This window comes from Drosophila nasuta, chromosome X (genome assembly GCF_023558535.2).
Source record: "Drosophila nasuta strain 15112-1781.00 chromosome X, ASM2355853v1, whole genome shotgun sequence".
NCBI classification, from domain to species: Eukaryota; Metazoa; Arthropoda; class Insecta; order Diptera; family Drosophilidae; genus Drosophila; species Drosophila nasuta.
The window spans coordinates 10792023-10818829 of record NC_083459.1 but is presented as its reverse complement, the minus strand read 5'-3'; the positions used below and the strand labels follow the sequence as shown (position 1 = coordinate 10818829).

The 26807-nt window shown below is 36.8% G+C and overlaps 3 protein-coding genes across 8 annotated transcripts in view; 2 read left to right on the top strand and 1 right to left on the bottom strand.

Moving 5' to 3' along the window:
* Positions 1-77: 77 nt before the first annotated feature.
* LOC132797082 (chorion protein S38) lies at positions 78-1401 on the top strand. The gene is made up of 2 exons (XM_060808570.1): positions 78-220; positions 363-1401. The coding sequence occupies exons 1-2, from the start codon at positions 176-178 to the stop codon at positions 1242-1244; spliced, it is 927 nt and encodes a 308-aa protein (XP_060664553.1). The 5' UTR covers positions 78-175; the 3' UTR covers positions 1245-1401.
* A 3938-nt stretch (positions 1402-5339) lies between these two features.
* LOC132797069 (protein ovarian tumor locus) lies at positions 5340-11674 on the bottom strand. 3 transcript variants are annotated; one of them, XM_060808526.1, is made up of 9 exons: positions 11308-11674; positions 10150-10357; positions 8974-9071; positions 8759-8913; positions 8326-8697; positions 8131-8267; positions 7773-7904; positions 6247-7632; positions 5340-6180 (listed from the first exon to the last, which is right to left on the bottom strand). In XM_060808526.1, the coding sequence occupies exons 2-9, from the start codon at positions 10291-10293 to the stop codon at positions 5995-5997; spliced, it is 2610 nt and encodes an 869-aa protein (XP_060664509.1). In that variant the 5' UTR covers positions 10294-10357; positions 11308-11674; the 3' UTR covers positions 5340-5994. The 3 variants fall into 3 exon arrangements, with proteins under 3 accessions (XP_060664509.1, XP_060664508.1, XP_060664510.1); XM_060808525.1 differs by having other exon boundaries at positions 10150-10411; positions 11308-11673; XM_060808527.1 differs by lacking the exon at positions 7773-7904 and having other exon boundaries at positions 10150-10411; positions 11308-11670.
* Positions 11675-12575: 901 nt separating this feature from the next.
* The window catches only part of LOC132797072 (solute carrier family 41 member 2), a 39397-nt gene continuing 25165 nt past the window's right edge, over positions 12576-26807 (top strand). The window contains exons 1-2 of one of the 4 annotated variants that reach the window (XM_060808537.1): positions 14623-14663; positions 15032-15139. In XM_060808537.1, coding sequence (XP_060664520.1) covers positions 15070-15139 — 70 coding nt within the window. In that variant the 5' untranslated portion in view covers positions 14623-14663; positions 15032-15069. Of the gene's footprint in view, positions 12680-14622; positions 14664-15031; positions 15140-17247; positions 17483-26807 lie in introns of those variants that run through there. The other 3 variants (XM_060808533.1, XM_060808535.1, XM_060808536.1) reach the window with 3 other exon arrangements.

Below are 26807 nucleotides of genomic sequence, written 5' to 3'. Positions count from 1 at the left end.
GCAAAAGTTTGCCGACTGTTTGGCCAGTTGGGGCAAATGTCACGTAGCATGTGGCAAGCGGTCGATGGCAGCATATTTAAAGAAATCGTTGGACGGGTTAAGGCAGCAGAAGACAGCAGACGTTCCAAACAGCCACGACGAGCAGCCACTCGACGCCAAATTGGGACTGGAAACGATGAACAGACACAGCTTCATATGGGCGCTAGCCGCCTGCTTAATTGTACGTACCAAAAGATCACAAGATCACACAAAAGATCGCTGAAGATCGCCAGAACAATTTCTCACACTCAGTTGCAAACAAAACTTGCTACAACTTGTTCTCTCTCTCCCTTTCCCTTCCCATTTTCTGTCTCTCTTCTTAGGCATGCGCCAGCGCAAATGGCTACGGCGGACAGCAGGGCTACGGCTCCGGCGGTCAGGGCTACGGCTCCAGCGGTCAGCAGAGCTACAGCTCCAGCGGCGGTGAGCACGTCGGTGTTGGCGGCGAAGGTGCCGTTGCCGGTGCTTCCGCTGGCGGTGCCGGTGAATTCGGCGGCAATGGCGGCCATGGTCATGGCGATGGTGCCGCCGCTGGCTCGTTGGCTGGCAACGGTGAGGCCGCTGGTCTCGCCCAGAGCGGTCAGAGCAGCTATGGCTCCGACCAGAACATCCCCTACAAACCCGTGAACACCAAGGGCAACACCCTCACCTCATCGATCACCTATCCCCAGAACAAGGGCGAGATTCTGATCCATCGTCCCGCTCCGATCATTGTCCGTCGTCCACCCACCAAGGTGCTGGTGAACCATCCTCCATTGGTGGTCAAGCCTGCGCCCGTTGTGCTCCACAAGCCTCCAGCAATTGTGCTGCGCAAGGTCTACGTCAAGCACCATCCCCGTCGCGTTAAGGTCGAGCCTGTGTTCGTCAACGTGGTCAAGCCCCCAGCAGAGAAGTACTTTGTCAATGAGAACAAGCAGGGCTACGGCCAGGGTAACCACGGTTCCCACGGCCAGGGACACGGCGGTGCTCACATCCCCCGTCCCGGTCCAATTGTCGCTGGTCCCCAGAATCTGGGTCCCGGTCCAGCCATTCCCGCCTATGCCTCCGGTGCCGACAGCGCTGCTGCCAGCGCTGGCTACTCCCTGCTCCAGGGTGGCAACCACGGTCTCTCCGCCCTGGCCAACATCGCTGGCGAGCGTGAGGGCAACAACTACGGTGGCCAGCGTGAGCACTACGGCGGCCAGCACTCCGCTCCCGCTTATTAAGCGGCGAGAGGCTAGCCACGCTTTCAGCTTCCAGCTGCCAGCTGCTACCAACCAGCCGCCTCATCCGGCTGGCGTTAGTTACTATGTTTTTTTACACGGCTTGGACGCCCACAAGGCGGGCGCGCAGGTTTCATTGCAAACAAATAAAAAAATTTGAAAAAAAAAATCATACTTTTACTATTTATTTTGAGGTGGCAAATTCAAATGGGGAAGACTAAAGTTTATCAACTTAAAATAAACACTTAAGAATCCATAATCTTAACTGCAAGATTATCAAACTTATTCATAAGAAAGTTAAAACTACAATATAATTAACTTACATTTTACTATTTATTTAACTTAAATTTATCAACTTAAAGCAAATAGTATGTACTACGAAACAATCTTGAGTTGCTTGAATGTAAAAATTAAACTTATTGGATAGTTAAAACTACAGTACAGATCAATTACATTTTTAAAATGTATGTTGAAGTTGCTAATTTAAATGGGAAATACTCAAGTTTATTAACTTATTATTATTTATTAATAAACACTAAAGAATGTGTTGCTTTCATTTCAAACTTGGCTACCATAATAATTAGGTTATCCAAGAGGCTAAAACTTGTCAGATAGTAAATTATATAACTAATTTATATTTTACTATTAACTTTGAAGAAACACTAAAGAGTCTAAAGAATAATCCAAAGATTCTTGAATATCAAATTAGTTGCAATATTAATTATCTTGAAATTGCGAATTCAATTAAGTTTATCAACTTCAACTTAACTCAAGAACCAAGAATCTTGATTCCAATTTTCAATACAGATAGTTATAGCTACATTACATTTCATTATTTATACTTAAGTTTATCAATTTAAAATAAATACCAGATAATAGTCTTGGCGATTATATTACTTAGATTGTCGAACAAACTAAATCTTATTTATATGCCAATTAAATTTTACCTTTCACTATTTTTAAGTTGCGAATTCAAATGGGGAATTCCTAAGTTTACCAATTTAAAATAAACATTAAAGAATCAATAATCATAAGATGCTTTCATTTCAAACATGGCTGTAATATTCATTAGGTTATCCAACAAACTACAAATTGTAATAATTTATTATTATTATTATAAAATCATCAGACAGTTAAAGCTAAAATCCAAGTAAATTATATTAGATTATTTAACAAACTTCAACTTATTTTTAAAACTACAATAAAACTAAATTTACAATTTATTTTAAGGTTGGGGCAAAGTTATTTCAAAATTGAGCTAACAAATGTCTGATAAGTTTTTTAGCTTGAAATAAATTCGTCATAATCCAGAGCTCCACTTTCATTAGTCGCTTTTATTGCAAAGCTGACTATAAAACCAACTAAAAATACATAATCCATTAAATTATTTATAAACTTTTTAATTATTGGTAGCAATGGCTGCATAGGCCTTAGCTAAATTAGTTTATAGTTTATATATTACGATATAAGTAATATAGTATGTATTTCTAATCTTTTGGCTTTGTTTCCTACAAGAGTCTCAACAATAATAGTTCTAAGCCTAGCATATATGTTATACATTTTACTTTGTGGATGAGTATTTAGGGCGACAAATATCTGTTAAGTTTGTAGACTAAAACTAACTAATTGCCTTCATTTCTTATATTTTATGCTTCAAGAGTTTCAAATGTCGTAAGATTATCTAACATAAAATTATATTCGAAATGAAACTCCTAAGACTAACGACATATAAAATATAATATAAATTATAAATACTACAATTTTTTAATAAATAAGTATCAGCATTAATAAATAAAAACTTATAAGATATACAATATATATTATAATGCTAGCCTATGGGAAGCATCATTTCATTTAAATGGAACACTTGGTTTTTGATTTAATGTTGTGTGTGATTTAATCTTATAATATATGTATATGTATATACAAAAGGCAGAGTCATATTGTACACAAAATGATAATTTAAGTAAATCTTACATGAAAAACCTCACTTTTTAGTTTCACAAATATTATATTCAGATAACTTTTACTTATAATTAAGCCCAAGTGATATGTTTACTTTTAGTAATTTAAGCACATTTGTTTATAGCCAAAGGCCAAATCAGCCAGCTCTAGTAAATTTACACTAGGATATAAATATATTTATAATCTATGCTTTAACAATAATAATAATAATGTTTATTTTATTGCAAGCAGTTGAGTATCACATTAATAAGTTATTAGTACTCATACATTTTGTTTCCAGTATGATTTTGGAGCTTGCTCAATTAGCAAAAATAATGTCTAGCTAGAAACTGTATTAAAAGAAATTAAGAAACTGGTATAATGACTGTTTAAATATTCACTACATGCCAAAACTTATTGATATCTGTTGGTTTATGCAAAACAGTGCACGACAACAGCAGTTAAACTAATGAAGGCAAATTTTAATATATACATTTTAAAAATAATTTAATGTTTTTCTTAAATTATTGTGAATTTTTAGCGAACAAACAAGATAATTAATTTATAATTTTCCGCAAGTCTTAGATAAAGATGAACCCACACAAAGCATGTTCTTTAATAATGATTATACAACTAAAAGCACTACTCATAAAGTCATTATCAAGTCTCAAAATAAAACAGTACTTTTGGTTTGGCAAAACGCATTAATCATGGGCTTAGCTATCTACCAGAAATTACTTCAAAACCTAAGTTATTCAAGCGATTAGCATACTTTCAGATAGAACGAAGCTGCATATTCGTTGATTCATTTTGTAGTGTGACAAATCAGCAAATTAAGTGAATAGTTTAATATACCAAATAATTATGTATGATTAGATTAATGTCTTGAAAGTTGTTGGTATTGAAAATTGGAATTGTCCAGATAAACGTTAATATATATTACGAAAATTAGAAAAATGTTGAAAAATTATATGATATGAAGCTTCAATTTAGCTTGGCAATACTAAGGCCTCATAATTAATAATAGTAATAATAGTTACAAATATTGACTTTAACAAGGGATACATTTTAAACTAACAAGCCTAAGACATACATTTATGTTAACTAGAATCACAATAAACTCCACATCAATGTGCGTGATGCATGCTACAATCAGTTGCAAGGTGATAAATTAAAATGGTTTTGGTGTCCCTCCAATGTGGGATTCGTTGCCAGCCCCTTTTAGTTGGCTAATGACAGCAATTGGGGCTTTCAACACAACAATCGAATTCGACTCCGGCTCCAACTCCAACATCAACAGCTAGTCGAAAAGATGTAGGTCGCCTCGTGCCGCCCATTTGTTGGATTTGAGAATTCAGCATAAAAATGCGACACTTTTGTGAAACGTTTTCAGTTTGTAAGCAAAAGTAATCGAGTGCAAAAAAATACATGCATATAAAATAAAAAGCACAACAAAATAACCGACAAACGAAAAGCGCAAAACTGTTACAAGTTCAACTAGCGAGCACAAAAACGCGTCGAACGCCATATTCACAATTAATATACAATTATAAAAAAAAAAGGCACGCTTTTAATATGCGACTAGGTCCACTTATGATATGGCTGCTGTTATTGTTATTGGTGGTGGTTGTCCAGCAAAGCTCCTGCAGCTCCTTGGTGAGTGTTGAGAGTAGTTCCAGAAATGTGGCACACTTTGATCATATCGCATCTTCCCATTTAGCCGGTGCGTAGACGTGACATGCGACACTCGGGGAACTCGGCGCCAAGTATTATCCAGCTGCTCGTCGCCTTGATCGGCAAATTGTAACCAATGCATCAACTTTCAGATACTCGGCGCAGCCGTCAACTGTTTAAACAAATTGATCGAGAGAATTTCGAGAGTGTGTGTTTCTACCAAAGAGAAATAGTTAATGTGAATTGTAAATGTGTTAATATTGTTTTAAGAGAATGATTGTTGGTTATGGGATCGAATTGTCTTGTCGTTCCCCAAGACCATTCCACTACTCACAAGCAAGGTTACTTCAACTCTAGTTGTTTTGCTTAATATCGCACAACTCTAACACTTAGTTGAGAAAAGCAATGTTTTAATTTAAAGAGATCGCAAAAGACCACGTACCAGCGAAATCTCTTTAATAATTCATATTTCCGTCACTCTTTTTTGTTGTATGTCTTGTGCGGTTTTTATTTGTAAATTTGCTTGTTATTAGTTGTTAGTTGGGTTTTTTTTTTGTTTTTATATTCATGAATGATATTGTTATTAAGTTTTGAATATGTTTTTTTACATCGAAGTTGCTGACCTACAAAAGATATTATTGTTTAACATCGAAATTGCTGATGATCTATAAAAAGGTTCTTGTTTAGCAATTATTTTTTAAAATGTATAAATATTTCGTAAATGCATATTTTTTTTAATGTAATTTGTTAATGATGTTTTAGACTAATAAAATCGCAAAAAAATTGCATAAATGACACAGATTTAAAATGTTGTTCGATTGTGTTAAATAATGCAATATTAATGATTTTGTTATATGAAATTTGTGATGTAATTATGTTTGTTGAAAATCGTTTAGCACTTTTGGATTAAAATATATAATACATAGATAGATATATGTGATTGATGTTTGCGTGAGTTTTGTAAGATATATATGTATATATATATTATATATATGTAATACAAAATTAAAACGGTAAATAATTAAGCGAGCGATTTTAAAAAGTCGATAAATTGTGAGTGTAGTATATGCAATTGAAAATTTTTTAAATTATAACTAAATAATAGTATGTTGCGTGCAACATGCGGCATGTGCGATTAATGACGTGCTGTTGTATTGTAGCCACCTGACTGAGTCTGGTGCTGCTGTTGCTGTTGCTGCAGTGGTAGTGGCGGCTGCTGTTGCTGCTGCAACTTCTGTGCTTTGGAATCCATGTTAGTCGCCATCTCGAATGGCATACCCATCATATTGGGAGGCTGTGGCAAGCCCCAACCATACGAATTCTAAATACAATAAATATAGACAATAGTTCATTACACGTTTAGCGAAACAAAGTGAACAACAATTACCTGCCCTGCTTTGGGGGCAGCAAAGAACATCGGCGGACGCAGCGACATGGACTGATGAGTCGGCGGCACTGGCGCCTGTGCGAGTGGATAAAAGTTGAACTGATTGCCATTGGTGTTGGGCGATGGCGTTGGCGTCGGCGTCGGCAGCAATACTTTATGATGTCCAGCACCCAGCTGATTGTCCTTGTTGAGGCCATACAATTGCTCCGGTCGCTTGCCGCGTCCTTTATTGAATATGGCACGTTTGGTGCCACGACCGCCGTTGCGTGGTGACTTGTCAGCCACCTCAGTGCTGGAGAATGCCGATGATGATGTGCCTGTCGTCTTGATGCCTGTCACCGTCGCATTCGCATCCGGCGTCGGCGGCGGAGTCGAAGTATTTGCCATCAATGCAGCGGCCTCATCGTTGCGACGCTTCTGTTGTTGGTCCGTGTTGTTGTGTTGATTCGGAGCGTTGCCATTAAGATAGCCGAGATGCGTGTTGACGCCAATGTTGTAGAAGTAGCGCAACGTGCTCAAATCAGCTGGCAAATCCTCACCGTTGGCATGCAACGAGCGACGCACATCCGACTGCTGCTCCTCACCGCTTGGATGCTTCGAAGTAGTGGTGGTGGCCAAAGCCACTGCGCCTGCTCCACCACCAGCTCCAGCTGTTGCTGTGTTGCTGGTGCCGTTGCGATTGGCAATTGGGGACAGCAACACCGACTGCGGCAGCAATGCTGGCTGTGGCCCATACAAATAAGGCGGCGATGATGGCGCATAAGGAGGCGGCGGTGTCGGCAATGATGACGGCGACACAGCTGCATTTGGTGAATAGCCGCCAAAATGCATAAACATGCAATTATTTGCCTGCATAGACGAATAGACGCCACCAGCTGGATACTCTTCATGCGGACTTGCCCACGGCACATGACTCAATCGACGATGTCCCCCCATGGGCATATAGTTGACATATGGCGCTCCCGGCGCTGCAAGTGGCGTCTGTCCGGCTGGCAGTTGTTGCTCCTGTTGCGATTGCTGCAAACGTGACGATGGCGGCGGTGGCAGTTTGCCGCGTGGTTGCTTGCCGCGTGACTGAAAACGTTGCTCTCGCTCTCGCTCGCGGTGTTGGTGCTCCTCGACCGCCTCCAGCGGCGCTGACAGCTGCTGATGGTGCGGATAACCAAAGCAAGCATCCAGTTGCATGTATTGCATGCCTTCACATTTGCCTGCATCAAAGCAGTTACTCATCTCAAAGAGCTTGGCCATCTTATACTTGTGCGCTGACTTCGTTTTGGTCATCAGCTTGGTCAGATGAACGCGTTCCAATTGGCGTTGATAACCAAACGGCAGCGTCCAGGGACGGAACTCATCCGGCGGCATCGGATGCAATGCCTCATATGGCACCTGGTTAACAAGAAACGAAAACAAATAGCGAGAAAATTATTAATCATTAAATCACATTAACGATAGAATGTTGTGAGGACAGCACGGAGAGTCAGTTTTGTTTTCTTGTTTTTGTAATTATAGAGGTGGGAGTACCCTACCAAAAATTTCTTTCCAAATGGCTCGACAAAGACAATATAGTGAGACTTGTCAATGCCAATCTTTTGAATGTGGCACGTGTACATTTCACACTCGGAATCTATCTGCAGCTCCACGCGGCACTTGGCGCCCACCTGAAAAACGATTAGCAGGAGATGGGGGATTCATACAAACACAACACACAGAGAAAGAGAAAAATAAAGAGAGACAAAAAGAGTGAGAGAGAGTGCTTTAGAAAGAAAGTGATGGTAAACAATTAAATGGTAGTGGGTCGATCAGCTCTTGGATTGGATGCATTTTAAGCTGAACGAACTATAGACATTGGCCAGTTCCGTATATTGTATCGATCTTGCTGCGTACCTTAAAATTGTAATCGTTAACGTAGATGTTATAGCGTTTGGCTTCCTTGCGTATATCGTTCCAGCTATCAAACTCGATATTGCGATACATATAAGCATCCAGCGACTTGGCCACCTTATACGGAAACGGTGTAATGCCTATAAAGCAAAAGTATTAGCTGCAATCGATTGAAAAAAACATCTAAATTCAACATACCTTCCTGCAGCAATTGGCGTACACAAGAGTTCATGGAACTAGGACACATGTGGAGCACATCAGTGCTATTGACCATTGACGTATCCAAGCGCCTACTATTGCTGGTCTCATCCGCTGTATTCATGGCCAGCTCGGCATTATTGTGAAAGTTACACAACTTGGAGTTCTCCAGTATGCAAATGGTATCTTCCGGCAGGTCCAGCTGAAAGCTGCGTCCATCGGCGCAAACCACACGCGAAATATAGCCTCTTGCATCCAGCTCCACACTGTAGCTATTCCAATTGAATGACTGCGGATGCAACATGCTCTCCACAGCAAAGTTGACATCAGGCAGCTTAAAGAGCATCTTATACAGCAGCTTGAAACAAATTGCTGTGGTAAATACCCAAGAAATTACATCAATAATTTTGATTTATATTGTGGATACACTTACACTGACAAATCGCAGCCATCTGCAGGTTTTCCTCTGTGTAGACAGAGTCGAAGTGAAACTCGTTCGTGTAGAACACAAGAAAATCGTGCTGATAATGTTCGTTATAGGTAACTTTAGTGCCCATATTGAATGGCTCAAATAGGATAACATTTCGACTGCAATTATTGAGGCGTTAGAATGACTTTATTTGCTCAGTGGTTGAATATTCAACTCACCGATACATGCAGCAAAGGGCGCGCAATTCGAGCATTGTTCCATAGGTCTTTGGTTTGGCCATGTCCAGCATATAAGCATCAAAATCGCCGCGCACATGCTGTTATTGTTTAATGAAATGATTTATTTAAGCATGAATTCCAATGCACTAGATTCTCAACAAATAAATAGAGAGTTACAGTTGAGCGTGCTCAACCGTTACATACTTGCTATCCAACTTACAAAAAATACGGAAAAGAAGTCCACAAACTACAGCAGTGAGATGATTTGCAGTTATGTATTCTATTAGATAGACATTTCTACATCATAAGTATAGTGAAATCTATGTTTCTATTCAATTCTGTGCAAGTAAAAATCAAGTAAGAAATCTGCAGTGGAGTGGGTTCGACTGTGGGATACCCGCTACCCATTTCGAATAAAAGCAAAACAATGCGATATTATTCTGAAAATATGCCAAGTTAATATACCCTAAAATACTAAAAAAAAAATAAGAGGATGTAATGGTTATATTTGTATAAAACTACATTTAAAATATAACATAGAATACAAAATATACCAGATTGTCAGCCAAAGCTACTACTATGTAAGCGTTTTTTCCACATACTAAAGAATTTTTTAAATAACTTCTACATTTTTTATCCGTTTGTTTTCGGGAGTTATAAATACTATAGTTATTAATGTGTGTATCGAAATTCGAGTGCCTAAAATTTGAAACAAGTTTGATCTCTGCGTGCAAACATAACAAATGCCGTCGAAAAATATTTATTTTATTATCTCTTATAGTCTCTAAAATCTAGGTTTTTATAAAGGCGGACATGGCTATATCGGCAGTTGCTGATCAAGAATATATGTATATACTTTATAAGGTCGGAGATGACTACTTATGCCTGTTACATACATTTCCTGCCGGGATAAAGTTATAATACCCTACTACCCTATGGGTAGGGTGTTTAAAAATTACCATTACAAAAAAATTAAAAGATCCAAAGAGGTTATTTCAGAACTTTCTAATTGCTAAAATACTTAAATAACAGACAATTCTAATTAATGAGTTGAGAAAATAGTTCTTGAGTATATTGTATATAATTTTAATTATAATACAACATATATAAATATTACTAACTGCAGAAATCATTCAAAGAATTGAGTTAATATTGTGTACTCCAACTTGGACTCACCTGCTCAAATTTACGACGCATTCGCGTCATGAATCGCACACACTCCAAACGGACTTCAAAGTGCAGCATCTGAGTGTCGTACATTTGCTCGGCAATCACGCGAAACAGACATGATGCATCCCTGGCCGTATGCTTTCGGTACATAGCGCGACTCTCCAGGAATTGATCATAAGGATCGGGCGCCTGACGACTACCGGGCGTTATAGGCCTTCGCAGCATTTTTGATTTTTGTTGATTTCGGGGAAAGGTAGAAGTTAATGTGCTAAATATAGGTTTAAATTCAAATGCAAAAATAACGATTTGGTTAATTTTTTTTCTAATAAAATTATAAAATTATACTTTTGATCAAAGTAATTCAATAAATTTGTGACCGTAAATATTCCTTTCTAATATAGAATAATATTTACTATTCTATATTAGAAAGAAATATCGGCGATATCGATAACTCCCGATATCACTGATTTACATTCTGTATAAATTTATTATTATGAACCCAATTTTTATTTTGATCGAAAAAAAAAATATAAGCCATAATTAAATTACCATTATAGTTTCAAATCATGTTTTTGATAAGCATACAATGATTATGGTTGATTATATTAGTAAACACTTGAAATAATCATTAATAAACGATAATATTCAAAATATAATTAGCAAATAATTTTTTGATAAGAACTAATAATGATTACCGCCCTTGTTTAATTGACAAGCTTTTAATTTTTTAATCGCAAATATACTCAATATTTACATAAATATGTACTATGATACTGTGGCACGCGCTCATCTCTGATTTTTTTTTTTCTTATTATTTTTGTGTCTTGCTTGTACCAAGTTCATGATCGACGCCATCTTGAAATTGTTGGTCGTTCACTTTGTGCAAATTTTGTATCTCTATTTTTGTCTGTACTCTTCGCACAACTACAACATAATTGCTGCTAGTGCAACGAACGCTAGAACAGCACCGTTACTTTTTGCTATTCGTATGTTAGCGCACCTCGCTTTTTGTGTATACATACACAAACACCTATGCAAGTGAGCCTTTGAAATGTGTATATACATACATATGTATGTATATAAAAACGTATTTATGTATACCATAAGTTTCACAATTGGTAAGAAAATTATATCAATTATATAGTAAAGATAAAAAGTACTTACAGAAAATGGATAAAGCCAATAATTTAGTCACTCTAAATCGGGAGAATTTACGAGAATCTTAATTTTTCACTTGCCACTTTAAATTATTTTCGGCGGGGCCTGAGGGGCAATACACACATACACACACACGTAAAAGATTGATCAAAGTCTGTGTATGTATGTAAATGGTAGGTTTTAATACATGTGCGCACAGTTATTTAAAAAACGAAAAAATATTTAAAAACAAGACAAACGAGTGTTTCTAGCTTTTAATCTGCACTCCCGGCACTTTATTTTTTTCACTTTGTCGATGACCTTCGTGGATGTCCTGATCGCAAGCTTGCACAAAAATGTATTCCTTATTTTCTATTTGAACACAGCGCAAACATGACTAGGGTGACCACAAGTTACTATTCAAAATGTACAATTTTTCGTCAAATTATGCACTTGCGCTGTTTCTACTAGTTAACTAGTGCGCAAGGTGTATTGGTATTTATTATAAATGCCGTAACAGTTACAACAGATTTTTGTTATTTATTTTATGTATCGGAAAACATTATTATTTTGCATTGAAATGTATTTATTAAAAACTAGACATCTTTTAATAATAAGAAAAGTACATAATCTATAAATATACCAAAGAAAATACTTCCGGTTTTTATAAATGTTTTTATACTGAAAAGGATATTACATATAGATTAGCGCAAACTGCTTAATTTCAAATTGTATTTGCTTCTCTGATTATCATAATCACACTGCACTTGGTGATGAAATTGAAGCAATATGCTCTAATATTTGTATAATTTATACACTGAAATGTAAGTGATAGCAACCCATTATTTTTGCAGTATGTATGTATATATTACGAAATATTCACACAGTATCCAAGTGAAGATATCGATATACTGCCTGCAAAGACACCCGACGCATCAAGGAGCTAATCCGTTGTTTCTGAAATGATGCCAAACAGAAGCTCATTGCCTATGGCACTCTCGATAAACTACGTTTATTTGTTATATTAGCTAAAATATCTTTTAATAACAAATAAGATATATTAGGCAGGACTGTTACTTATCTATTGCTTATTTAAAAATTTATTAGCGTACAAAAAAAATACAACACAAACATTGAATTTATCGAGACGGCTGTTATCGAAAGCGCGTTTTTTGATTTCGCATGACATTGTTGTTGTCCCTTGTTGTGCTCTCTAAATAATGGGGTGGAAAAAGTGGCGCTGCCATCGTCAACGTCGACGACGTCTACGCTTTTCTTGGTTGTTGTTGCTGCTACTGCTGATGGCTGGCTTCAGGCTTCAGTTTGAAATTGCAAGTCAATGAAGCGAGTAAACTTCAAGTTCGCGCTGTTACCGCGACTAAAGTTGTCTGGAAGAGATGTGAGTGCGCCTTTCAAATTTTTACAATGTTCTGCAAATTGTTCTTTTCGTTTGATTTCCATTATCTAGTAAGTGTACAATTCGTTTTTTGTGTTTTTGTTATATTTTTTTTTGGTTTGGTGTTCCAAGTGTCGTCGTATCTTTCACAGTCTCTCTCATTGTGTGTTGCCATTTCTCTTGTGTGTTTCATTTTCGTCTAGAATGTGAAACGCGTAACATAACCAAACAAAACAAACAACAACAACAAGAACATGCAGTCAGAATGCATTTAAATCATACGAATTCAATTTTATTTGTTTATGCCATTAAACATGAAATTACACGTGCTACTTGCAACAAAAAACAACGGTTTTTGTGTTTTTTTTTGTTTTTTTTGCAATTGCAATTGATTATGAAATTCATAAATGGCTTTGCCAGCTGCAGCGTTGCAGTCGCAGTCGCTGCACGCTGCTGCAGTCGCCGTCAGCTGCAATGTGCAGTTATTTCGCCCACTGCTGGTAAAAATCAATAAGAAACGAAGATTATTTTGTATTTAATTGCAAACTTAAACGTGCACGTGCTTTGTTCCAGTGTATATGTGTGATAATAAATCAATAAATACTTAATCAAGTTTAAGTTTGTTGAACGCGTGACAAATGTCTGGCATGTTGTAGATGGGGGAGGGTGGATGTCGTTGGAACCATTACCATCTTTCAGCTCACTTTGCTTTGTTTACAATACACATACATATACTTGGCGGCGGCAGGCTCATTTCATCAGTGTGTGTGTGTCGGGTTTGCGTGATAGTGTGTGTGTGTGTCTGTGTGCGCTGCCATGTGCTCACACGCACAACCATATGCATGTGTATATGTGTTAAGCGGCATTTGTTGTGCTGTGTTGTTATTACAATGAATGAAATCGAAATTCGCCAGTGTGTTCTCGAGTTACTCCTTTTGCGATACTCACGAATGCTATCGCACACACATAAATACTTATCGATAAATAGGTCAAGTTCATCAACGCACACAAACATACATACATGGAGTCGTCTACTTGCGTTCGTTGTGTGTGTATTTGTTGTGCATGCCAATATATTAATGTCTCTGTATGTGTGTTATCAATATTATCGTCGTGAATATAACTGAGGTCAAGTGCTATGTCAATGTCAAAAGCCTGGGCCACAAAATTTCGTAAACTTTCAACACTCCCATAGAAACAGACAACACACAGTTATCTACTATATACATATGCAGTGCATACGACATGCAAGCAGTGCTGCCATTCTGGCTTTTTTCTGATCGCTTGCAGAAGACATTTGAATAATGCGGTAAGCAACCAATCTAGCTATATTTTATTTCATTATATAGAACATAAGGCAATCAAGGAATAAACTTGAAAAAACTTGTTTAATATGTTGAAAATTGGGTGGCGGGTTTCTCAAAGTAGCTTTTTCTCTTAGCTTTTTACTATTCTAAACAACATTGGCAACACTGCAATGCGACAGAAGAAGTCGCTTTCTCTGTCTTTGCCTGTTTCTTGCATGTTGCCGCTCGTCTGCTAAGAAATTTGCGTTTTGTTGGGTGGCAATTGATTAAACAAAATCTTATTTTTTACTTATCAACATTTGTGTTGGCTGCTTCTGTTCTGCGGTGTTGTTGTGCAACTCACAACCCACGTCCTGCAGCTGGTGGCACTTGCAATCTTATCTAATTGCTATTTCCATTGATAAGTTCAGATGTTATTGGGTCTCTAACCAACTGTTTCCCTTCCCGCACTCCCTTGTGTATTTCTCTTTGACAGGCGCGACTTAAAAATGTTCGCTGTGCTCTTTTCTCTGTCAAGATAAATTCGCCTTTCGTTCTTTTGTTCTTGTTTTTGCAGTGTTAGTTGTTGCTGCACATTTGTTATTGTCTTTTGCTCTTTAGCTCGATCGTTGGCAGACTTTGCTTTTGCTTTTCAGTTGCCGTTGAACATTGAAACTTGTCGCTTCAGCAGCACAACAAAGGTAAAACCCTGCAAATGTTTGTTAGAAACACAAAGAAAAGGAAGAAAAAAAAACAAAAAAAAAAACAGCGCAGTTGGCGTCGCTGTTGCCATTTGTGCTTTAACCGGTTTAAATATGTTTGAAGTCGACGTTAACGTCGCTGTCGCTGCGCGCGTTGTGTTGACGACCAGTGTGTGGCCAGTATATTAGGCCTAGTGCGAAAGTGGCGTTAGTGTACCCAATATGTGTGGACTGAACTGTACGCGCAGACGGAATAGGCTTTGTTTTTGCTTTTTGTTTGCCCAATTATGTACATACATTTCTTTATTTCATTTTTTTGGTTCTTTTCGTTTTCTTTGCAAAAATTTACGCCCACTTGTTGTTGTCAGTCGTTGTCAGTCGTCGTCGTTCCCGAGGGCAACACAACATGAAGCCGATTAGCAGCATTCACAGTGGCGGCGAGAATAGTGGTTCCACCATGCGCCGCAGGCCCATACGTAAGCTATTTATAATCACTGTCACTTTATTTATAGACACGTACTCTCGCCATTTACTTTTCATTTTAGTTTTAGTTTTAGTTGTAATTGTAGTTGTAGTTGTCGCATTACAACATCTACGAATAATTGCATTTAATGCTTGAATTTACATTTGGTTCTGGTGGCATTTACTATTTGTTTGCTCATTATTTTTTGCATGCTTTTTAAAATACCCTACACACCAACCAACATACATACATATGTCCATATATTCTAAATCAAAATAATTATTATGCATATATATGTATTAATTATAATGCATAATCAATGCCTAGAGCACAATGCTCGCATTTGTTGTTGTGGTTGCTGCTACAAGTTGTTTACAAACATTCAACACGCCATGGCTGCTGATGCGACGCCGCTGTGGCCCTCCAGTCATTGCCATTGTCGGCTATTGGCATCGCTGCCGCCGTCGCTGTTGGCGCATAACGGTGACCAGCACAGCTGTTTAAGTTGCCGGCGCATGCGGGTGTGTGTGTGTGTGCAAGAGCGAGAGAGCGATATGATACTTCAGGTGTTTGTTGTTATCTGCGTCAAGTGCACACGGCAAGGCATTTGCTCTCTCGCTCTCTCAAGGGCTTACACGCGCACGAATCGCACGCACACGCGACACAAAACTATTAAAAACCACAAGCGCATATTATGCGGCTCACTTACAAATCGTTGAGGCATTTGAATTGTTTTCCCTTGCTCTAACACTCTGTGACGTCAATGACATGCCGATTGTATCGTTGTATTGGTATATCGGAGTATCGGTGTATCGGTATTCGTTCACACGAACTCCCCTGAAACTTTTGTGAGCAGGTTACTCGTTAATTGAAGTGAGCGTCAAAATGATGGTTTTATGACACCTGACATCGCACTAAGTGCTGCTTCACCATCAATTGATGTCAACTCACACTAACTGCATCTACTGGAGAATCATTTGCCAACTCTATATTGGTTTGATTTTGAGCCCACTTTGATTAAACTAAATACATTCATGCTTTTTTATAGTCTGTTTCTAGTCTTTGCTAAAAATATGACAACAGTCATAAATTACATATTTCATATCTAATTTTGAAGCTTAATAAGTATGGTCCGAATATATTAAGGTGTTCAAAACAATTTCTAATATATTTTTGTTTAAAAATAGAGATTTTTATTTTTAAGAAATTAAACTAAAACATAAACGAAAAAAAAAAGAAATGTGTTTTAGCTGTTCCTTCAATTGAGGTACTACTGTGCTCTAAAACTTTAATTTTAAATAACACAGGTGTTGCTGTTTTGCATTTTTCACTCATGTTCCGGCATAGGAAATGTGACCAAATAGGTCTGATTAGCTTAGCAACAGAACGAGATGAGAGACAGAATATGAGAAAGAATACAATATGTACTTCGAAAAGCTGTTCCAGCATCAACCACCCACAAAATGAGTGACACAAATGGAAATGACACACGTGAATATGAATTGGGCCAAGCAGTTGATCTTGAATTTGTTGTTGTTGTTGTCTGTTTGTTTTCGCAGTTGCTACTTCAGTTGCTGTTGTTGGTGTTTTCGCAGTTTGTCACTGTGGTTGTGCTCTTCTTTTGTGAAAAGGCTGGGTCTGTATGAGTGTATGTGTGTGTGTGTGCGTGCATGGGTGCGTCGCAGTTGACATTTTCGACAGAGCAGCTTGCCTGTTGATGCGATGCTCAGCTGTTGACAGTCTTCTTCTTAGTCTGCTTATCGACGATCGCTTCGCATCCCAGTTGTGTGTGTGTGTATAAGTGATAAGTGAGAAAAATAAATGAGAGAGCGTGCGCCACAGAGTGGAGAGTGGAGATTGAAGCGTGGACCGTGGAGAGTAATAGATCAAACAAACAGTAACAGTAGCAGCTGCCCAGCACAGCATTGAAAACAACATTTTAATATTATTTATTTTAAATTTTACCGCGACTGAGACGGCGGCTTCGCCTAGGGCTGCGACTTTGTCTTAGTCAACATTAAATTAGCGCAGATAGCGCCACATCGGCAACGGTCGCGGATGAAGCAACACATTTTGAATTGTTGATGGCCTAAAATGTCGTAACGTTCGCGACTAGCGGTGTAATCAAAATTAGTTGAGACCAACACAAACTCTCCACCAACACAACTCTCCACAACGAGAGTTTTGTCCCAGATGGATGCCATGGAAAAGCTGCTGCAACGCAGCGAAATTCTCCGCTACAATCGCCTCAGTCGCGGTCGGAGTGGAAGGCGGAGGCGTGGCAGCAGCGATTACGCCCCACTCCTGAGCAGCGACGTCGACGATGACAATGTTAGCGATGAGGAGAGCGAGGCAGGTATGTTTGGAGAGCTGAAAGTGTTCCATTCCGCATCCCAGTTGTACTGTTCACTGCTATTTAATGCAACTAAAAGGGAACAATACTAACACAACCCTCTAGGAATGCCAGAAATTCATTTCATCGAGCGATTACTGTATTTGCTAATGTGATAACATTTGCTCATTATTAGCCAGCATCTCTGATAAGAGCGAGAAAGAGAGAGGCAACAAGTGATTACAGAAACAGAAAGTGAAAGGAGCAAACTAGGAATGAAAAACACGCCCCTTTCTGTCCTATATTTAAAAAAAAAACGTATTGAACTATCATTCGTTATTCGTTATTTGTTTACTTCCTTCACATATTTTTGTGCTTAACTTAAGCTGAAAACAACTGCGAAAACACTAAATACTCTTGTGGTTAAATAAAGAGCAAGCTGTCAATGCGTATATTGACCTTTTGCAACTAGCCGATCGATGAGTGTTTTATTTTCGTTGATTGGTATTTGTTTTTGTTGAACCCTTGGAGGCATTTGAAGTCGGCACGTCGTCGTCTCACTTCATAATCAAAGTAATATCCGCAACTGCTGTTAACACCAAACCAGTTTTTGTAAACCTCTCAGAGAATTTCGTCGTTTTTTGTAGAGTCTCTAATAGAAGCCACGTGTAAGCAAACTTAATTAAGCAATTGCAGCTTCTTTAATTGCCAAATATTAATTGTAATATAACTTTGCTATAATTACGTTATCAGATTTAGATATCATTTATGATAGCAGCACTTGGAAACATTTTGTATTTCACGATGCATACTTTTGGGCATATTCAAATATGCTCAACGTGTTGTTGACAATTCGGCACATTCGGCTATTAAATGAATAATGGCAATTGAATGGCAAGACTTTTAAATGGGCATGTTTACTGAGTGAATTTATATGCAGCAAGTCTAAAAATAGATTCTAAATTTTATTTGTAATAGATCCTGAATATTTCAACACAATCGCAGAGCATGTGAAAGAATTATTGAACAATTTACTTACTTGAGTACAATCTGATATATAGTATATTGTTTTGCTGCTTGTCAATGCAGATCAGAGGTTATCTTGTTGATTCAATTGCATTCAATTGATTCTGCAGATCGTACAGTATTATTATACTTATTTGTTTTTGTTTATCATTATAATTGTTATCATTTAGTATATCCTCAAAAATTCAACACAATTGCATAGTTAATGCAAGAATTTTTGAACGTGATAATGTGATGTGTTTTATATTTCACTGCTAAAACTTTTCCAATATTTTTTATGTTCAGAGATCAGAGTTTATTTCTTTGTTTTAAATGCATTCGATTGCAGCTGGTTTTAGAATTTGGTTTGAATTTTGATAATCTATTAGGTTTTAAAATTTGTTGTTTATAGTTTATAAAATTATTGTTAAATGTAACCTGAAACTTATTGACAACATTATTGTACCTGTATTTTCATTATTGAAAATATTTCTGATGTTTCAATTGCATTCATTGCATATAGGATTCGTCTTTGCTGTTCTTTCATGGCTAATTGTATTGATTTTTTATCCTATAACCATAGAGTAGAAGGGTGTTCTAAGGTTGTGCCTAGAAGAAGTGCAGAAGAAGCCATCTCCGATCCGTTAAACTATACATATTCTTGATGAGCGTGAAGAACTGAGAGAATGTATTTCCATGTCGGTCTGTGTATATAAACTCCTACATCTCAATATAACAGATATTGTTGTATGCAGATAAAGTTGGTTTTACATTTTTGCCATGCAAGCTTCAGCCCCTTAAACCCAAATTAAAATGAATAGCAAGCAAAAGATTATTCGTACATACAAGAATAACTACAGTCTTTATGATTCCTGAAAATTTCTTTGCGATCAGATAAAAAACCTTAGAAATTATTCACGGAATAATTTCATATGACAACAAATACCATAGCTGCTATATCCGATATATTTTGTATTCTATGGTATATTTTAAACAATACTATATTATTATTCTAAATATCTTATTATACTAAATATGCATGACAACAAAAATCGAACGGTATATTTTATATTCTGTGGTATATTTGAATAGTAGTATATTAATATTCGGTATATTTAAGTATTTGTCATATTTTAACGATAATACCGCACACTGAATTTTGATCGAAAATGAGTGCTAGGTATTTAGCAGTCGAGCAGACTGGACTCTAGTTTTCTCAGTTGCTTTTTTTTTATCGTTTTTGTTGTTTATCGTTGCTAATATCATCATTAAGTTATGGCCGTGTTTAATCACAGTTATGATGAATTTTCGTAGACATTTCGGTTGTATTGGATGTCTTAACTGCGTATATAGCAGACCGTCGGCCGCCCCCCAGGCAAATATTGCGGCGGAATTGTAAGTTATCAGGTGACGGAATCCAGAAACGAGACATCGACTCATCGAGAGCAATTCACTTGCTGCTTGGTTTGATGTGCTGTGTTGTTCAAAGCACATTTTCCATGAATTTGTTCATTTTATTCCGCTCTCCAACTGAATTCAACTCGGCTCGCTCGCCCATGATTTCAGCCAGAGTATGGCCACGTTGATAAGAGCTCTGTTTTGTATTTGTTTTGAAAGCCAACCAGTATAATTTTTAGACAATGACTGAGAATACTTCTGAGGAAGACCTATAATCGAGACGCAACAATTGTAAATGATTGCGACCCATAAACCAACAATATTAGTTTGTTTTGTATATCCAAAACTTATCACGAATTCCAATAGTAAAGTTTGCAACTTTATGAATTGATTCAAGATTGTGATGCCGCCACAATTGTTCTCAATTACCTGGTGGCAAAAATAGTTGCCGAATTACGCATACGCACCGTTGGAGTGAGACTGACTAATAAAATGGGAACGAGAAAAAATGCGTTAAATGGTTATCTGAAATTATATGTGATATTCATTTCATTTTCAATTGCGCTCGTCTTTTGAAGTTGAGCGCGCTCAATTAATATGGATATTCAATTTTGGAATATCAGGAAGTTGTTTGTCTATTCTATTCGATTTAATTTGCTCGATACTTAGTCAGTCTGGTGATCGTTCGTTGATATTGACCAATGTGTCAATATCGTCGTGTAATGACGGGAAGTCGCATATGTTATGTATATGGAAATTAGCTCTAATAGAGCTGTCAACAATGTGTAACATGTTCTACAATAATAATTTGATGGTGCCTCGAAATCAATGCTTTTTGCTGCTTGTTAACACTGTGGGAACCAACTGTTATTGTTGTTGTCGCTGCCTCTGACATCTAATTGCGTATGGAGTACGTATATTTGCTTGCCCAAGCCGAAGGCCCAGCGGCAAGGTCATTGATTTACCGCACTGTGGGCAGCAATCACATATTCGTTGTCTGAAAATTGAGAAATTACAATTATTCTAATAGATAGATAGAATAGCAGTTTTATAGCTGGAATTTGTTTTCGGTTAAGCTCATTATTGCAGAAGTAATTGTTTCCTCATTCAGAAAAAAACCGATATTTTAAAATATTCATCAAGTTGAATAATTATTATTTTCGTATACATTACTCCCTTGAATATGTCGAGAATTTGGTAGATTTTACACTCTGTGGTATATTTTGAAAGCAATAGTTTATATATCAAAATACCAACTAAAGCTGTTGGTATATTTTTTACTCTATGGTATATTCAGAATGCAATAGTATATCGGTACACAAAATATAGTCTTCGGAATGTTTTATACTCTATGGTATATTTAGTCTGTAGTAGTATATCGATATACCAAATATAACTTTCTGTGTATTTCTATGGTATATTTTGCATAGTATATCGATATACCAAATAGAGCGTTTGGTATATTTTTGTATTTTGTCGGTACCAAAATGTTATGCTTTTATTGTAATTGTAGCTATCTTACTCGTTGTTCATTTGTTCATGAACAATCCAATATATTTCTTTCTATATTATTGAAAGTATTGAAAAGCGAACTTCGCAGAATTAACTTATCTTTCTTTCCATTTATTCGTTGAATAATTTTTGAATTTAGTTAGTTAGTTCGTTCTATTTGGTTATTAGGTGATTGTATCGAATAATGAAATTATTCAACAGCATTTATGTGCTTTTGTAGCCCACAATTTATTGTCCACATCAATAGCAACTCGCTCCATAGTGCGTTGTAAGCAAATAAATAAGCCCTGAGGCGCCAAGGCGCATGGGCGCAATACGCATTTTGTTGTTAACAAATCCCCAAAGCAATGTATCTGCATCTACGAGCTGTATCTGTATCTGTATCTGGGTAACTGAACTGCCGCTTCACATACTAATTATGCCAAATGACGCGTGTCGATTGCCGCATGAAAGTACGAGTATAATTTGATTATTAACTGGTTTATTGACGAATCATTTGCAATTGACAAACACAAACATAGAGTCGAGTACTCGAAGTCGACATGCTATCGACGTGATAAGAATAGCATGCAACTGTTCGATTGGGATTTCCAGAAGCTTACCGATTGACTGACTGACTGCGAAGATGACGCCATTAATAACGTTGCTGCTGCTCCACATGGGGTGTAACAATTGTTGTGTTGATTAGTTTTTTCTGTTTTTTTTTTGGCTTTGGTTCAGCTGAACTGAGAACTGAGAACCGATAAGATGTTCCTGTAAATAACTACGCCAAGGTGTTAACCATGAACAAGTGCGGCTATCTGTCATCAACTTGATATCAAGATCGAATATTTCGCACGATTCGCTCGTGCTCAAAAGTTCCACCACGAATTGATGATACTCTGACAGGCAAATGCAACAACGTAACATCAATTAAGAATTGCATAAAATACTTACTAGCAAGCCAGCGAACTCTGCCCCCGGATATTCAACACTATTATTTACGTTTTTTTTTTATACTCACAAGTTACGTTGCATTATTGAAGTCCGCCTAAAGGGCAGCAGCATCTATGTATGTTATAAGAGATGCAAATATTGACAAATATTTGAAAAATGGAAGAAACAGTGTAGAGCATAAATTTGATTGTTTTTTTATTTTTGTGTGTATGTGCGCCTCAGACGATGTTGTGATAAATGGTGCTTGTTTTGAATGCTACGTGAGACTCTATAAGTACATTAAAAAGGTTGGCCTTTTTTTTCGTTTGATTTCGTTGATTCGTTTGCTTCGCGTTTTTCATCCAGATGTTAGCACTTGAGGAGTTTTGAGTGTACGACTGTACGACGAACGTAACGATTGTAATATCTTTATCTGTTTGTATCTCAAGTGATTGGTGATTAAATCGCGTAATAATAAACAAGCTCATGGGGAATTGTCCAAAGTTAACTGACTTTTCGAAATTTACTCCTAGTTAGTTTCATTTTACGTCAGCATCGCACTCAACTTTGTCAGTTTGCAATTTCGTCTTTTTTGTTTCGTTTTTTTGGCTTTTTAATATGTGTTCTACATGCAGTATCTACATTAAAAATATAAATATAAAAATAATAATACTCAATCTGCAGCGCTGATAAGCATTATCTGCAGTATTTACTTATTTTCGGACGTGTCTCACTCCCTTAGCCTGTCGTCCAATTGGAGCCTGAGTAATCACCTTAAGGCTATTCTAGGAATAGTCCCGCCCCATTGCCATTGTATAGGGTACTTCACCCCACGCTGATAAAACCACTATAATCACGTGATGCCGTGAAGCAATGTTTTATGCTTCGCTCTGTATTACCTCAAGATTGCTGATGTCGAATGCAACTCGTCAGAGTTCACATTTATAGGCATGAGCTGGCAATCTTATCATCTATGCTCTGTTTTATTTTTATTCCGTGAAGAATCGGGATAAATAAAAGAAAATTGTCCAACATCATCACAGTGTAAAATGTATATTAAACTAATCATTGTGAAAAACTGATTTCGGAATAGTATTTACAGCCCTCGGTATATTTTGTACTTTATAGTATATTTTAATTGTAATAGTATATCGATATATCAAATGTAGACTTCAGTATATTTTGTACTCTTTGATATATTTTTTGACTGAAATAGTATATCGATATACCAAATACAGTCTTCGGTAATATATTTATGATATTTTAGTATTTTGCCGGTATATTAGGTTGGTATATTCTAAGAAAAATACCGAAATGTTTTGCTTTTACTGAAATCGGAACTTTCTTATTTGTTCTTCGTTCACATTTATAGGCATGAGCTGGCAATCTTATCATCTATGCTCTGTTTTATTTTTATTCCGTGAAGAATCGGGATGAATAAAAGAAAATTGTCCAACATCATCACAGTTTAAAATGTATATTAAACTAATCATTGTGAGAAACCGATTTTGGAATAGTATTTACTGCTTTCGGTATATTTCGGTATATTGATATCCCAACTAGAGCCTTTAGTATATTTTATACTTTATGGGATATTTTAATTGTAATAATATATCGATATATCAAATGTAGCCTTCAGTATATTTTATACTCTTTGATATATTTTTTGACTGAAATAGTACATCGATATACCAAATACAGCCTTCGGTATCTTTGTTATTCTGTAGTATATTTATGATATTTTAGTATTTCGTCGGTATATTAAGTTGGTATATTTTGAGAAAAATACCGAAATGTTTTGCTTTTACTGAAATTGGAACTTTCTAATTTGTTCTTCGTTCACATTTATAGGCATGAACTGGTGATCTGATCATCTATGCTCTATGTATTTCTTTCAATTTGTATTCCGTGATGAAGAATCTGCATAAACCAAAGAAAATAAGTACCACAACATTGCGGCGTAAAATGCACATTAAACTGAGAAGCTAATTTTGGAGTCCGTCTTTCTGTCTGTCTTGTTGTATCAATGCGTGCATCTCAGATGTTGCCACAAATTTGCAATAAAGTTTGCTCTTGGTATATTTTCTATAGTCCTTTTTAAGTTCACTTCAATAATAATAAGACGAATTTTATTGTTAGCACACAGGTCGGATACTTAATTTTAGCTATATGATCTAAACTATACTATTAGAGTTTCATTAGTTGTTATTTGTAGCTTGCAATTCGAATTAAAGGCTTAGAGAAACAAGTTTAGTTTTATTCTTTGCACACAGGACGCATACGTGATTTCTGTATATAATTTTCATTTACTTTACTTTTATTTATGGAATCATTTTATTGATTGAATCTTATAATAAGTAATCAAGTCTTACAATTACCACAGTTTAACACTAGAGGATATTTTTAATTTTAAAGATATAATTATTCCTTTTATTTTTTTAAGTGAACAAAATATTGTTGAACCACGCGTATACTTAATTTATATTTTGTAAATATATTTCTTAGAGTTTTGTTGGTTATTAGTTATGGCTGGGGAATATCGCATTAGAGGGAAGTATAGAGTTTATTTTGATGATTTGCTTAGTTGGGAAAATTGAAGTAAAGTGAAGCGGAAGGAGCAATAAGTTTATTTTTGTATATTTGGCTCACATGAAGTATACTTGATTTATATTTTATTTAGATATATTTTTATTACAGACTTCTTAGTTGTTTCTCTGTTTTGGAGATTGGGAAGAGCAATAAAAATATCTTACATGACGTATACTTGATTTACATATATTTATTGAAGTTCTCTTAGTTTTTTTAGGAAACGGATCAAAGTGAAACAATTTGCGTTCTAACAACATATTTATAAGAGTTTGTGTTTGTTGTTCGCCAAAAAATAATAATCATTGCAAATAAACACTATCTATTCTTATGGGAAAATGCAGCATCATCGTTCTTTTTGTTTTTCACCGCTGTCATGCTTTCATCACACTTTCAGTTTCCATGCGGTTTGTGTGGCTCATTATTAATGAAGTTTCCCATGCAAATAATTTCTAAAACATAGACTTTGTTCAAGTAAAATGTAATTGAACATTTTTGAGAGATGTCATCAAACAAATTTCTGAGTTTTGCAAGACATTCACAGATTTTTTAGTGGAGATTCCAATATTTCTCACGTGATTCCCATATTACGGACGTCATCATAAATTATCGCTGGTACTACAATAATAGTATAGAGATAGAGAGGTATAGATATTTGGAAAGCTTTTAAGTTTGTAAATTGCAATCAATAACAATATTAGTTCTCTTGCTGTTGCTGTTGTTGTTGTTGTTGTCCCCCCTAACCGATTAGATTGTCAATAGAAAGTGACAGGCGCGACAGCGACGTTCATTTGCCACTTGAAAACTCAAGTGGCTGCTGCCTGGCAAAGGCAAAGGCAAAAGCAAAGGGCTGATCCTGACCCCGAACCTTGTACTTCTAGCTTGTCGTCTGACTTGGCAGCATGTCCAAAACATCTTGCGATTGCCTCATAGTAAAAGCCACAATTAAGTGCAATGCATGTGCATGTGTCTAATTGCCTTGAGCGCAGAGATCGCGATGGAGATGTGGGGACCGAGAGAGGGAGACCGAGACGAAGGCGGAGACGTAATAATTCATATGCGCGCGGGGGCAATTGCACCTGCCAATTTGATGTGTGTGTTTCCCTCCGCTCCGCCTCTCGCGCACAACTGGCAACTCAGGAAAAAAACAGTTGACTGTAAATTGGAGGCGATGCCGTTGCAAGTTCAAGTTTAAGGTCGTGCATTTGCATGGCGAGCAGCGAGCCCCAAACACAAACACACACACACACACACACACACACGACAGTCAATATAAAATGCCTGCAATTGATCGTTGATCGACGACGCTGGATCAAAGCTTCGTCGTTCGTCAGTTGATTGGACATTATCCAACAATTTGATTGGAACTCGAACCGCTGCTGTTTCCCCTCCCCATCCCCTCGCCACACCTCTTCCCTCGCCGAGTCAATTTGTCAATTGTCTGACGGTAAACAAATACGAGTAAATGCAATACAATTCGTTCAAGTAATTCACTTAAAAATTGCCACCGCCTCAGCCACCGCCGCCCACTCCAACACGTACCAAACAAAAAAGTAAAATACAAAACAAAATAAGCTAATGTTGTGATGAGTGTGCTCGACTGTTAGATACCCGTAAACAATTGTTTTGAATTCCTTTTTTGGACAGCAATATAGTGAATTAAATAATATAATAATATGATAGCTATGTTAAAGATAGATTAACATAGCTATCATATTATTATATTATTTACTTATTTAAACCTTGGGTGAAAATTGGAAGTTCTGTTTTTGTGGATAGCTTCTCTGTTAAGTCTTTTCCTTGCCCCTAACTCTTGATTACTTCTCAGTCTCTGTAATTATTTCGAATATATTCAGATAACGCAATTTTCATTTTTACTTTATTAATTTTCAAAGAAATTATACTATTTTTCTTTTCTACATTTTACTGTAGT

Excerpts from the sequence above, each read along its gene's own strand:
- LOC132797082 (XM_060808570.1), top strand. The coding sequence starts at position 176 with ATGAACAGACACAGCTTCATATGGGCGCTAGCCGCCTGCTTAATT. Across the intron at positions 221-362 it reads CGCTAGCCGCCTGCTTAATT|GCATGCGCCAGCGCAAATGG; the intron begins GTACGTACCAAA and ends CTCTCTTCTTAG.
- LOC132797069 (XM_060808525.1), bottom strand. The coding sequence starts at position 10,368 with ATGCTGCGAAGGCCTATAACGCCCGGTAGTCGTCAGGCGCCCGATCCT. Across the intron at positions 9,072-10,149 it reads TGCGTCGTAAATTTGAGCAG|CATGTGCGCGGCGATTTTGA; the intron begins GTGAGTCCAAGT and ends AAACAATAACAG. Across the intron at positions 7,905-8,130 it reads TTAACGATTACAATTTTAAG|GTGGGCGCCAAGTGCCGCGT; the intron begins GTACGCAGCAAG and ends ATCGTTTTTCAG.